A 13,178-nucleotide genomic window follows, 5' to 3' on the forward strand; every position below is an offset into this window, starting at 1 on the left:
GCGGCATTTCCAAATGTTCCAAAGAATAGCAGTAAGGATAGTAGAGCGGAGCTTCTGGTTAGGAATACTTGGTCCAGGGAGGGAGGCGTTCCAAAGAGATTCGATAGAGGTGATGGAAGAAACTGAAAGACCGAGAGTGGACCAAAATTCCTGAGCCCGATGGCAAAGCAGGAACAGGTGAGGAATGTTTTCAGGAGAGGCGCAGGAAGGGCACCGGCCAGAGTTGTTAGCCCTGCGCTCGCGAAGATGAGCATTGGTGTTTAATTTGTGGTGGTGAACAAGCCAAAGGAAAGAGCGGCATCTTGACGGGGCATCGTTGTGCCAAATGCTAGGGGCAAAAACATCATCATCAAGATAGGAGAAGGACAGGGAATAGCTAATGGCCGAGGAGAAGGTAGTAGAGGGGAGCCCCCGCATATGGCGAACATCGCGGCGGTTGGGAGAGAGGCGGACATCAGAGATAAGAGCGGCAAGAGTGTTAAGTTCAGCCGTGGCTGCAGCAGTGAGACGAGGGTGGAGGGAAAGGGAGTCGCCAGAGATAGCTTTGGCCACAGAGATGTTAGATTGACGGGAGTGAGAGTAGAGGGCGGGGAAGGAGTGCATGAGAGTGGCGCCCCCAAGCCAATGGTCATGCCAAAAGGAAGTATAGGCCCCGTCACCAACCTGAACAGAGGAGAAGTGCCGGAAATCAGGAAGACCGTCAAGGATACCAAGCCAAACAGCAGTGTCGGAACTATGAACATCACCCAGATTGGAGGAGGAAGACCAACCATACTTATTTGAGAACCACATTTGCCAAGGAGCAGTAGGTGGTTCATGGAGTTTGAGGAGGAATTTTTGGAGGAGGCACTTATTTTGGACATGTAGATCCTTAATCCCAAGACCACCTTTAGATCTGGGCAGGAGGACAAGGTCCCAAGGAGCTTTGCAGGCAGCGCCGAAGCACTTCTTATCCCCGGTCCAAAGGAAAGCCCTGCGCTTGGCATCGATTATGTCAATGGCGCCTTTGGGTAGGAGGATAGAGCACATGGAATAAATGGGGAAATTAGATTGCACTGCATTGACAAGAACTTCTCGCCCACCCTGGCTAAGAAGGTGGCCACACCAACCAGCAAAATAGTTGTCAAAGCGATTAAGGAGGGGTTGGAGGTCAGATATACGAATCTTAGTGGCAGTTAGAGGGAGACCAAGGTAAGGCTGAGGGAAGGAGGAAATAGGACAGCCGAGAGTGGAGGCCATTTCGGCAGCAATTGGGGGAGGTATGTTCAAGGGGATAAAAGTGCTTTTATCGAAATTAATGTGCAGCTCGCTGAAGGAGGAGAAGGAGGAAAGAATGTTTTTCAGGAAAATGATCTGTTCAAGTTCACCTTGAAGAATAATCAAGGTGTCGTCCGCGTATTGAAGCACGGGGCAGGGAAGATGAGGGGAAAGAGGATGACGCAGTTCTCCACGACTGGAGGCAAGAAGAATTAAGCGTTGGAGAGTATCAGCTACCAGAATGAAAAGATAAGGAGAGAGAGGGTCACCTTGGCGTAGTCCCCTCCTATATTAAATCCAATTGCCGGGCTTGCCGTTAAGGAGAACAGCGGACTGGCTGGTGGAGGAAAGGTCTCGAATCTAGTTCCGCCAGAGCTGGGGAAAACCAATGGCTTCTAAGACGGCATCAAGGGCAGCCCAAGAGAGAGTCGAAAGCTTTACGAAAATCAAGTTTAAGGACAACAGCTGGGGCTGTCTGCTGCATCACTCACTGCATGGCACGGACACTTGAGAATAGTTGTCCTGTTGCATGCTCTCAAAATTCTGGGGAAATCAAATCTAATCCTTCCAGTACTGGCAGCACCACAAAACAAGTAGTATTTCATTTCATCATATCTTCTGCATCACTCACTACTGTTCACATATTTTATTTCGACAGATATATACACAACAGTACCACAGAGAGGCAGCAGAACAAGTCAAGAGGTGGTGGTTGCTTCGCCGACCAACAAGCAAGACACTGCATGCATATGCACCGGCCACTTTATTTAGTTAGCACATGCATGCTGCAGAAGGTAGGGGTAAAGAAAGCAGCAAGGATCGGAGCACTCCAGTAGTAGCTACCTAGCTTGCACATCAGGCAGGAAGCATCCAATGCAATTCAAGGTGTACGTGGATGGATAGATATGATGCCTGCATGCGCTTACTCCAAGACAATGCAAGCAATCCACTGACTCGATCACCACCAGAACCTAGTCTGTATATATATAGCTAGTTAGAGCTCTAGTCTGCTGACAGCAACTTTGGCCAAGAGCACTGCATGCATGCATGGCTATGAATGATACATGCAGGGTCGTCAGTCACCAGCATGCATGTGTCCTGCTTGTTTAATTTATTTAACTTTAATTTGTCCTTGAGATATATAATCCATTAAACTTGCTTTGTTGCAAAAATAAGTGAAATGAAATTATATATATTGCGTGCGTCGTGTGTAAATTGAATGGGAGGCTGCATGCTAGTAGACAGACTGCTAGTAGCACTTCACCATAGCTAGCCACCAACAACAAAATAAATAAAGGCCTCCCTTCCCTTCCCTTCCCTTCCCTTCCCTTAGCAAGCAAAGCAGAAGATCGATATGATGTTTCAGTAGTAAGTGTTAGTTGTTGTGTTGCTCTTGAGATCGATCGATGGCTCCTGCGGCGTCTGCTTCGCTCGCTGCCGCACTGGCGGCGGCTCATCTAGCGCTAGCCGTCCTCCTCATCTCCGGCTGCTGCGTCGCCCAGGCCCAGCAGCCGCCGGTGGCGCAAGGCCTGTCCTTCGACTTCTACAAGCGGAGCTGCCCCAATGCGGAGGCCGTCGTGCGGAGCTTCGTGCAGGACGCCGTGCGCAGGGACGTCGGCCTCGCCGCAGGCCTCCTGCGACTCCACTTCCACGACTGCTTCGTCCAGGGCTGCGACGCCTCCGTCCTGCTCGACGGCTCCGCCACCGGCCCCGGCGAGAAGCAGGCGCCGCCCAACCTCACGCTCCGCCTCTCCGCCTTCAAGGCCATCAACGACATCCACAGCCGCGCCTGAAGAGGGACTGCGCCGCCGCCGTCGTCTCCTGCTCCGACGTCCTCGCGCTCGCCGCCCGCGACTCCGTCGGCGCGGTGTGTAGCTAGTATGCATGTAATGTGTACACATCATTATTATACTATTTATTTATAGTACAAATAAACATGCAAATTAATTAAAATGCAGTCGGGCGGGCCGAGCTACCGGGTGCCCCTGGGCCGGCGCGACAGCACCAGCTTCGCGACGCAGCAGGACGTGCTCGGCGGCCTCCCGCCGCCCACCGCCACCGTCCCGGCTCTCCTCGCCGTGCTGTCCAAGATCAACCTCGACGCCGCCGACCTGGTGGCGCTCTCCGGCGGCCACACCATCGGCCTCGGCCACTGCACCTCCTTCGAGGGGCGGCTGTTCCCGCGGCCGGACCCCACCCTGAACGCCACCTTCGCCGGCCGCCTGCGGCAGACCTGCCCGGCGAAGGGCACCGACCGGAGGACGGTGCTGGACGTGCGCACGCCCAACGCGTTCGACAACAAGTACTACGTGAACCTGGTGAACCGGGAGGGGCTCTTCACCTCCGACCAGGACCTCTTCACCAACGCCGCCACCAGGGACATGGTCGCCAGCTTCGCGCGGAGCCAGAAGGCCTTCTTCGGCCAGTTTGCCTCCTCCATTGTGAAGATGGGGCAGATCAAGGTGCTCACGGGGTCGCAGGGCCAGATCCGCAGGAACTGCTCCGCACGCAACCCCCCCGCCGGCATGCGAGCAGCATGGTCCATCCTCGACGAGGCGGCGACGGCGAGCCTCGTCTTCTAATCTAAGTTGCCGGCCGGGCCGTCGCATGGCTGCTCCTAGCCGTCGTACGACGTGGCTCCCCGTTTGACAGCAGCTTGTAGCTAGCTAGGATTAGCCGTGTTCGATGAGCAAGTACGTGGTTCCATCCTGATACTCACAGGATCGGATGACCAGTAATTAAAGCATCTAGCTTGGCTGCTTGCTGGGGAAATTAATAAAAGTGATGATCATGCCTGGAACGAATCGATCAGATGCTCACGTACCAAAAGAGATGATCTCTAGAAAAAAAAACTACAAATCCAAAACATCTCTAGAAAAAAAACTACAAATCCAAAACATCTCTAGAAAAATTGCAAGAAAAATCCTGATTTATAAAGGATGGGTAGCTCGTATACTAAGGTTTCACCACACATTACATAAAGCAGATATCACAAATGGGAGAAACTGATGATGCCTCCGGTGCCGTTGTGGCTATGTCAAGAACACCAAAACAAAGAGAATAATAAATAGAACGACCAGGAACGCAATCAACATAATCTGCCCCTTGATGCCAGCCTTCTTCATCACCATGGCCACTCTTTTCTGCACCACACAAACATGTTAAGGCAGTAATGCGGGATCAACCGATCAAGTGCCTTCACACGTGGGGCATGCAAACTGGAACACAGACAAAAGTACCCACTGAAGATGACTAAACAACACACCTGCACGAAATCAAGTCGGTTGGAAGTAGTCTCCATCTCCAAGCTTAGGTTGTTTAAGATCCTTTCCTGTAAAACAGTCATGTGTACCCCGGTTATACTATCTCCGGTTACAGTTCCTGCACAACTCTACCAACTTTGCACTTTGCCAATAGCAATTACCTGCCCAGACAGCTCTTCATGTATGGTTAGCCCTACACCACCAATCCTTTGGACACTTGCACTGAGCTCATCAAGTTCTTCATCCTGCTGCCTGAAAAAAAAGCATGAGTGCAGATATCAAACCATTGCAAAACATATAAACTTCATATTGCTACCGTAGAAATGTATATACTTACAATTGTTTAGCTAGCAAATTTGAGTTTAATCAGCATATGCAATTTTTTATAAAAGGGCGTACCCAGTGCCGTAGGCTTCCCGCACTGCGCGGGGTCTAGGGAAGGGTTGTTTCAAGCACCAAGCCTTTCCCGCACATATGTGCAGAGGCTGAAGGAAAAATGACTATCAGGAATAACTTGATTGCAATCAAGAGCCTAATGCTTTACTACATGTATATGTCCTTCCAGAAACAAGAAAACAACAAAGCTGATGAATACCATATGACTACTTCGCAAAAAAAGAGACAGTATATCTTCCTGCCTCAAGGAAAATGATACAGATATAAAAGAACACGAAACATATGAACCACACGCCCAGCATGGTTATCTGGTTACCATGGCATAATGTGCAACACAGAAACAATCTGCCTCACAATTCCAAGTTTAATCATTATCTGTATTTGTTTCAAATATTTTGTTTTAAAACTTTTGACAGCTCAACGAACTGGTCATGGACTCAGGGATAACTTGATTAAAATTGATATCCTAACACGTGCAAGAACAGCAAGAAAAAGAAAATATATATATATATATACTTAAATAAAAACGAATATGCTGGTGGAAAGACAAAAATCAGTGAAAAGGATAGGTTATCCAATTTAATAGTCCAGGACGAGAAGCGAAGGCATCAACTAGAACAACTATACCCTCTTTTGCAATCAGTTTCGCTACTGCACCTGCTGCTCTAGCTAATTGCCCATCCCTTCCACCGAGAAAAAAATTTAAAGAAAGAATAAAATACTAAAGAAAAGCGTCCATTGTCTAATGGATAGGACAGAGGTCTTCTAAACCTTTGGTATAGGTTCAAATCCTATTGGACGCAATCTAGGTTTATGTGCCACTAAGGCAAACTCAGCTTCATGCAAGTAGACTAACATTGTGTGTGGGTGTGTGTGTGTCAAAAGAGAAAAAGGCTTAGCACAGAAGGATAGTGTGCTTATGATGGCTACAAGCACTGGCATTCAGCAGAGGCTTTAAGCGTGTGGTGACTAGAAAAACATCAAATTTATGAATTATAAACTATGTACATATGCAACAACAGAATCCTGAGTTTAGTCATAACACCGAATGGATAACGTATTCTGACCAACATATTTGCACAGTACGTTAAAAACAACAAAACAAACTCACCTCATGAGTAGCTGCTGTCTATCTGATTCTGAAGAAATGAAGTCATCGTTGTCTTGGGCAGAATAGAGGTTAATCCTGCTTGTGTCCTGGTATTTTGAAGTTGCTGAATTGCTCTTCCCCTTTTCAACAGCTCTCCTGACTGTACCAACCTGAACATGTCCGAGTGTAAGTGGGGATCCAGAATATAAAAACAGTAACTTGGCACTTGCAGAATCGGAACATAGTAACATGATATCCCCAATTGTTGTCTTTCATTTTCCATATTACAGGATGCCATGCAGGCTGCAATTGTGCAACACATGATCCTTAAAAATACCTCGCTGATAATCCAAAATAATCAAAGAGTTCAATCATCAGATCATTGAAGAATTGATATATGTGTGTGTGTCGGGGTGGGTGGGTGGGTGGGGTGGGGGGTGGCAAGTATGGAATATAAAATGTACACCTGATTACGGGCAGAACCAGTCCAGTTTCTTCGTCTAGAAAGCTCGACTTCATCAAGTCCATAGTATGCTGGATCCCGTGATGCAACTGTGATTGTCTTTTCCAGCTCATCTACCTTTCAAAAAGTATCAATGCAAGCAGGCATCATTAAGAAAGTAGATATCACATCCCACATCAATAGTAAACTGACATATTAGATGCATAACCTGACCCCAATGCATAAGAATAAATTGGCTGCGAAAAAAATAGCATATTTCCATTTCTGCTTCAAAACCTTGTAAATGTACCGATGACAGTAATGGCAACAGGAAAGAGTTGGTTTGTACCTGCCACTCTATGCTTTCACAGCTGGTAAGAAGCTCCTTTGTCAGATGAACATATTCTCCTGTGTTGGAAGCAGTTTGCTCCCAGCGGTGGAAGGCACTTTGCAGTTTATCAATCTGGACCAAAAATAACTATACTCATAAGAACTTAAAGAATAACATATGAAGATGAATCTGGAAAGGAGAGCTAAGCGACAGAAATGCAAAACAGTATTCATCTTCAGGAATAACAGGAAATAGACCTGATGCAATCGCATGGTGGTAGGTTATGTTTCTGAAACTATCGCGTTACCTAATATTTGAATTACCAGATCAAGTTAAAGCTCCGAGTCTCTACTGCAAGAGCTTAGTGCTGCAGGTGTATCAAGTAGCTTACTTATCCCCAATTACATGTGTCTATAAACAAAAAAAATGACCTCGCACAACAAAGATTAAATTTGGAGAACATCCCTAGCAGTGATTTGGAATTTTCCTAAGCAGTTAACATCAATCTCCGTTGATGCGGAACGACGGCTGGACGATGATAGAAAAAAGTTGGCAATCACTGGAACGAAAGAAGAAGAGCACAAAGAGCGAGGAAAGTAGTAAGGATTACCGAGTCCTGGATCTCCTCCCGGACGATGTAGAATGGATCTTGCGCCGAGCTCATGGTGCCCCCGCGAACGGACTCTATGGATCCTTCCCCTCCAAACCCCAATAAAATTTCGGGGTGCCGCGGGTGCGGGCGCGGAGGAGAGATCGATCCCCCCCAGATCCCACTGCTTCGTCGTCTCTCCCCCCTCTCCTGTCCTCGGTGACACTGCTGCCTACCGTGAGAGGAGAGAGGGGCCTACCTATTTGCTGCGGAGCTGGGAGGCATGGACTCGGGCCCTTTTGGTTTGGTTTATTATAAGTAGCACAAAAATTTTAACTAATAATTAGAATTAGAATATTAAATGAAAGTAATTTATAAAATTAACTCCACAGTCCTGCGCTACTTCGCGAGACGAACCTAATGAGTCCTTTGACCGTACGGTTAGAAGATGGTTACTGTAGCATCACTGTAGCCAATCAGCGATTAATTAATATCATTAGATTCGTCGTAAAAAGTTACACCCATCAGTGAAAAAATTTTGCAAATAAATTTCGTTTAATACTTCATGCATGTATGATTCTTTTCTTATTGTGTGCTATGATATGACAGGGAAACCAAACAGCGCCTCGGTCCACGGAGCACCGAGGCGCGTCGGGCCCACCGGACAGAGGCACCGAGCACCGCGTCTTTCCCTTGTTCCTCCGCGGCATCGGGAAGTGGCGGCTGCGCTCGGGGCGAAGCAGAAGATAAGGCTCCAGAACCCCCCATGGCGGCCTTCAGCACCGCCGCCGCGCTGGCGTCGCCGGCTCCGTGCCGGCCCTCCGCCCTCGCCGCGCGTCTGCCGGCGGCTCGGTGGGTGCCACTCCGCTGCTCGCCGCCGGCCCTGGGCCTCGGGCGTGCCGTGCTCCGGGTGAGGCCTTCCTGGCATTCCTTTACCCTATGATTCCCGTTGCCTTCCCGACGAATTAATTAGTGTCTACTGTGTCTGATAGCGAATGAAATCAATCGTTGATTTAGACAAAATGTGTCATCCAAAAACCTAATTCAAGTTAACTTTGGTCCAGTGGTAGTAGCAGCTGACTAAATGCCTGAACTCCATCCTCGCACCTTTGACTTTTGCCTGTTACCATATTTTTTGGGTGTGTGCTTATAGTTTTACAACTGTTTTTCGTAAATGTATCCATTTTCTAAGTGCTCTCTAATTCTCTCCCTTTGTCGCCGCCGCCCCCCGCACCGCACCCCCCCCCCCCCCGCCCCCCGGAAAAACCTGTGGGTTTCTGTCACCTTCTTTTCTTTTCTGATATTCGATATTTGGATTCTGTGATAGGTGGAAGCTAAGAAGCAAACATTCTCTTCTTTTGATGAGTTGCTGGAGAAGTCTGAGAAGCCTTTACTAGTTGACTTCTATGCAACTTGGTAAGCTACTGCAAGTAGTGAACCTACTAGATATAAGTTCTCTCCATTATGAGTTTGTTTCCAGGAAGTTTGTTGTATGCCGTGTTCCTGCCATTCTGGCAAAATGACACTAACCATGTGGGAAATGAAAACTGCACTTGACATTGTCATGTGTTCATCTTCTATGTACATCGCATTCATCATATCCATCTCCTTTGCAGTTTCTTTTTTCCCCTTATAATATACAAAACTTCTGGTGATAACTGAATTAGTTTTACAAAACTTCTGGTGATAACTGAATTAGTTTTTGCCAAGTCCTTATTGCATGAGTAGGGAAGGGCACGTGAGGTTGGCTCTGCTTTCCACTTCTGTCATTATTGTTCAACTATGTGGCCTAACAAGTCCAATTGTCCTTTCACAACTGGCGTTTCAAGTGCCCAAATATAACTTACTGATTTCAATGTGTTTGCTTTGTGTGGTCAAGTACCGTCCATGATGATGTAGATTACGTCCTTCTAAATTCTTACAAAACCAGACATGTGTGGACCATGCTTAATTGGTCATGCACTGTTTATGATGCTATGCATGTTTTCCTTCCAAGTTCTATCAGAACCAGGTAGGGAGAACCTAGTCTCGCAGTACACTTGTCAAACATTGTCCTAACTCCAAACAGACACCAAGCATCTTCTGATTTGTTAGCTTCATTACACCATTTAAATGAACTATGACTAATTCTTATACTTGGCATTGCTCTCTGCCTTTATGTAGCTTGATTTAGGAAGTTTGATCAATACTTTAAGGCATACATTTGTATTTATTTTGGTTAGGTGTGGTCCATGCCAATACATGGTTCCCATACTTCATGAAGTGAGTGAAAAGTTAAGTGACAAGATTCAAGTTGTGAAAATTGATACTGAGAAGTACGCAAGCATTGCAAGTCGTTACAGAATTGAAGCACTGCCAACTTTTATCATCTTCAAGAACGGGAAACCTTGCTATCGTTTTGTAAGTATTCAATAAAGATAAACCATTTTTTGGTTAATTTCTTTTGAATGGTTTAGCTTGTTCTAAACTGTTAATGATGCTATGCTTTATGTTTGGGCATTCAGGAGGGAGCGTTGCCAGCTAACCAGATGATTGAACAGATTGAGAGTGTTTTGGCTGTCACAGAGTAGCACACATGGTGAGCGGAGCAGAAAAGTTTTCCGAAAAATATGTGCTGCTACCTAGTAACATGTGCCTATGCATGTTAATTCTTGATTATTGTTCAACAGATTCTCAATTTTTTCTATATCATTACAGCCTGAAACTATGATATTGAAAATCTTGTAATGATTTGCTAGTTGATCTTTCACTATATGGGGCCAACAGAAATAGCAAAGTATTCTGAGTCCAAGCAAGTTGGGTAGTCTAGAAATAATACCCAACAAGAGCTACCAACAGTAGGACTAAGTTATATTTTGTAGAGAATTGTTTTCAGATCTAATGCAATGAGCATTATTGAACACATATTAGTATTAATGCAAAAGGAATGTATACCTGTTTTTCCGTCTGCTTTTGAAATTAGCGAAGTTGTGTGAAAGTAAAGGGAAAAAAAGGAAGCCCATGCTAATTACAATGTCATCTCATAATTATATTTTATCATGATCTCTTTTAGTCTTCACCATGATTTTTCATGAACTAGCTGAATCTAGATCCATTCGCCTTTCTCCTTCTATGCTCTCCTATAAAATAAACTCTTGTCTTGCCAAATATCCCTTCTGGTACCACCTACTCTCGTCAGCTTTTCTTTTTTTATTCCTTTTTGAATTTTTACTAAGTTTAAGTAGCAGAAATGTCAAAATGGGACCTCTTTGGCAGTGAAATGGTTGGTTCAGATTTGGGGGCTCTTTCCCTGGGAATTCTGGATCAAACCAATCAAGCAACTAAGCCAATACAATTTTATTGGGCAACTCCTTTTCTTTTAAGATTGGCAGGCATGTGGCCATGTTTCTTTTGTTCTTTCTACACCAACTAGTTTATAAGGTTCCTATCAGGGTAAAGAGAAAATAAAACAGAATTGGTTAGACTGCTGCCAGTCAGGGTAATTCCTGCTATTTATTTGAAATGTTGTGAATCTCTCAAAATCACTTTGAATTGCTGGTGGTCAGTCAAAACTAAGATTAGATTGAACTTAATGGGAGTTATTAAGTATTGTCTCGGTTAGATGCTGTGGGGACAAAAGTGCTGTGGTTTCATATCCTACTCCAGTCTGTTTTCGTCACCTGCAATTTTTCAGAAATCTGCTCCCAGTTCTATTTGTTTCATTTGGCATCTGCACTCCACAATGATACTCAGCTACCCACTTTTGCTTGATTGAGGGATAGATTGGACGGCATATATTTGCCAAAAAAATCAGAGTGTTAAGATGGTGAGTAGATACAAAGTGCTCTTTCTTTTTCTGGAGGATTGTATTGAAAATTAAATATGGCGCAATTCAATTTTCAAACCTTCAACAATAGAGATCCTAAGCTCGAATCTGACTCCACCCTAGCCCAGCTGCTTAAAGAAACTGATAGTGTGACCCTCTTTCTTTTTCTGGAGGATTGTATTGAAAATTAAATATGATGCAATTCAAGTTCCAAACCTTCAACAATAGGTATCCTAAGCTTGAATCTGATGCCTCCACCCTAGCCCAGCTGCTTAAAGAAACTGATAGTGTGACCCGAGTGTCTGTTTGTTATGGTGAAAGTAAAATATTGACCAAATTGTTTTGTATTACTAAATATTTGGTGAAAGAAAATCATGTTGGGCTGCTTTTGTCTGTAATCAACTTTTTTTTTTTGACTTTCATGATGCAGCTGTTTGTTACCAGCTGTGTCTATCTTTTCTTTTGGCAGACTACGTGTGAATGTATTTCCCATGTATTGATCATCTAGCAAAGATAATTTCCTGCAAGGGATGGTATATCAAGGATATGGAAGAGCATCTCCAGCAGTCCCCCAATAATATTTTCTCAATAACTGGTATTGGGAGATGTCCCAATAGAAATTCTAGGATTATTGGGGGGCTTGCTTTTGCAGTCTTCCAATAACCTTCTCCCAATCCAAGTACCTTATTGGGAGAGTTACAACTCACCTTTTATTTAGGGAGAGTTGGGGTGAATTATTGGGTTGTCCCAATAATTATTGGGGAAAAGGAAAGATTTTGGGAGATTGCTGGAGCACTATTTTTTTATCTATTCTCCCAGTATAGTAGTTAGATTGGGGATTGGGGAACTGCTGGAGACGCTCTTGCATCCAAGATCCATGCATTGTTAAATCTTTTAGTGTGATTTGTTATGTAAAATTTTCTGCCTGACTTTTATATGTTATACATCGTGCCTTTAGGTTCCACCTGCCATATTTGCGAATGGTAAGAAAAATTAACGTTTTCATATTCCATTCTTACATGAGTTTCGTTTTATTGACGCAGCATGCGTGCATCCCTTTTCATTTTTCTTTCATAATGTCTGTTTTCCCATTTGTAATTTGTCATGTTGCATCCTTTTTCCAGACTTGAGCCCTACTATTTGAAAGCTCAGGGAGGATGAATTATTCTTTTGTCCCCGCCGTATCTCTCCCTCGCAGTGCGTGTGATTGTGGAGTCCAGCATCTATCTTGGAATATCAGCTTGTGTAGCGAATAAGCAGGTGCTATAAATATCGGTTCAAGATTATCTTCTCCATTCATGGAACCCTAAAAAATGTCTGGTATTTTCTGGAGCGAGTATTAGTAGTGGTGCTCTGTGGTAGCTTGGTGGATTTTTTTTTGGTTTTTTTATATAGATCATTACACGAGACTTAGTAAATCCAAGCTTGTGCTGTATAAATTAATAAACGCGACTGGCTGAGAACATGCTTCGAAGGGGCGCTGCTGGACATTTTGTAGTATAACTATTTGCATGATATTTGTGACTTTTTGTGTATGCATGGTCTCGCTCTCTCATCACTCATCACCCAAAAGGCGTCAGGTACTGTGAACGATCGATGTGTTTATTGCGAGTGCCCCATGCAATAGTTCTGCAGTACTGTGACTCGGTATCTATGGTAATGGTAATGAAGGGTGTTTATTAACTTTTGAGAGCCACTCGTCTCGTCCTGGTGGAAAGAAGTGGTCATCATGATAGTATTTTGTGAGAGAGAATAACCCTGAATAAAGCGAAAGAAGCCGAAAGCAAATAAGCTGAACAATTTTTTAAAAAAAATAAAGAAGCAAATTAAATGAGATGACGTAACATTATTATTCTTTGACACTGAAAGAAGAAGAAATGGAATTGATGTCGTCATTTCGTGATAGCAAGGCTTATCTGAAAGAAGAATAACTTTACATAGTGCTGAAAAAAAATGCTCCCAGTTGTCAAATTATCGCATGCTCTTTTCAGAAAGAGAGAAAACA

At 44.6% G+C, this 13,178-nt stretch overlaps 2 protein-coding genes, 1 non-coding gene and 1 pseudogene across 3 annotated transcripts; 3 read left to right on the forward strand and 1 right to left on the reverse strand.

Annotated features, from left to right (window-relative positions):
* Window positions 1-2,471: 2,471 nt before the first annotated feature.
* On the forward strand, window positions 2,472-4,057 carry LOC120672794 (annotated as a pseudogene).
* On the reverse strand, window positions 4,055-7,656 carry LOC120672792 (syntaxin-61-like). Its single transcript, XM_039953381.1, has 7 exons — window positions 7,390-7,656; window positions 6,798-6,911; window positions 6,473-6,586; window positions 6,028-6,176; window positions 4,682-4,772; window positions 4,523-4,588; window positions 4,055-4,400 (listed from the first exon to the last, which is right to left on the reverse strand). Exons 1-7 carry the CDS (start codon window positions 7,441-7,443, stop codon window positions 4,290-4,292), a joined length of 699 nt encoding a protein of 232 aa, XP_039809315.1. The 5' UTR covers window positions 7,444-7,656; the 3' UTR covers window positions 4,055-4,289.
* TRNAR-UCU lies at window positions 5,648-5,719 on the forward strand. Its single transcript has one exon. It is a non-coding gene; the product is annotated as a tRNA-Arg (tRNA).
* Window positions 7,657-8,027: 371 nt separating the features above from the next.
* LOC120672793 (thioredoxin Y, chloroplastic-like) lies at window positions 8,028-12,708 on the forward strand. The gene is made up of 5 exons (XM_039953382.1): window positions 8,028-8,278; window positions 8,696-8,784; window positions 9,591-9,768; window positions 9,873-9,946; window positions 12,298-12,708. Exons 1-4 carry the CDS (start codon window positions 8,135-8,137, stop codon window positions 9,936-9,938), a joined length of 477 nt encoding a protein of 158 aa, XP_039809316.1. The 5' UTR covers window positions 8,028-8,134; the 3' UTR covers window positions 9,939-9,946; window positions 12,298-12,708.
* Window positions 12,709-13,178: the final 470 nt, after the last annotated feature.

This window comes from Panicum virgatum, chromosome 5N, assembly GCF_016808335.1.
Source record: "Panicum virgatum strain AP13 chromosome 5N, P.virgatum_v5, whole genome shotgun sequence".
Lineage (NCBI taxonomy): Eukaryota > Viridiplantae > Streptophyta > Magnoliopsida > Poales > Poaceae > Panicum > Panicum virgatum.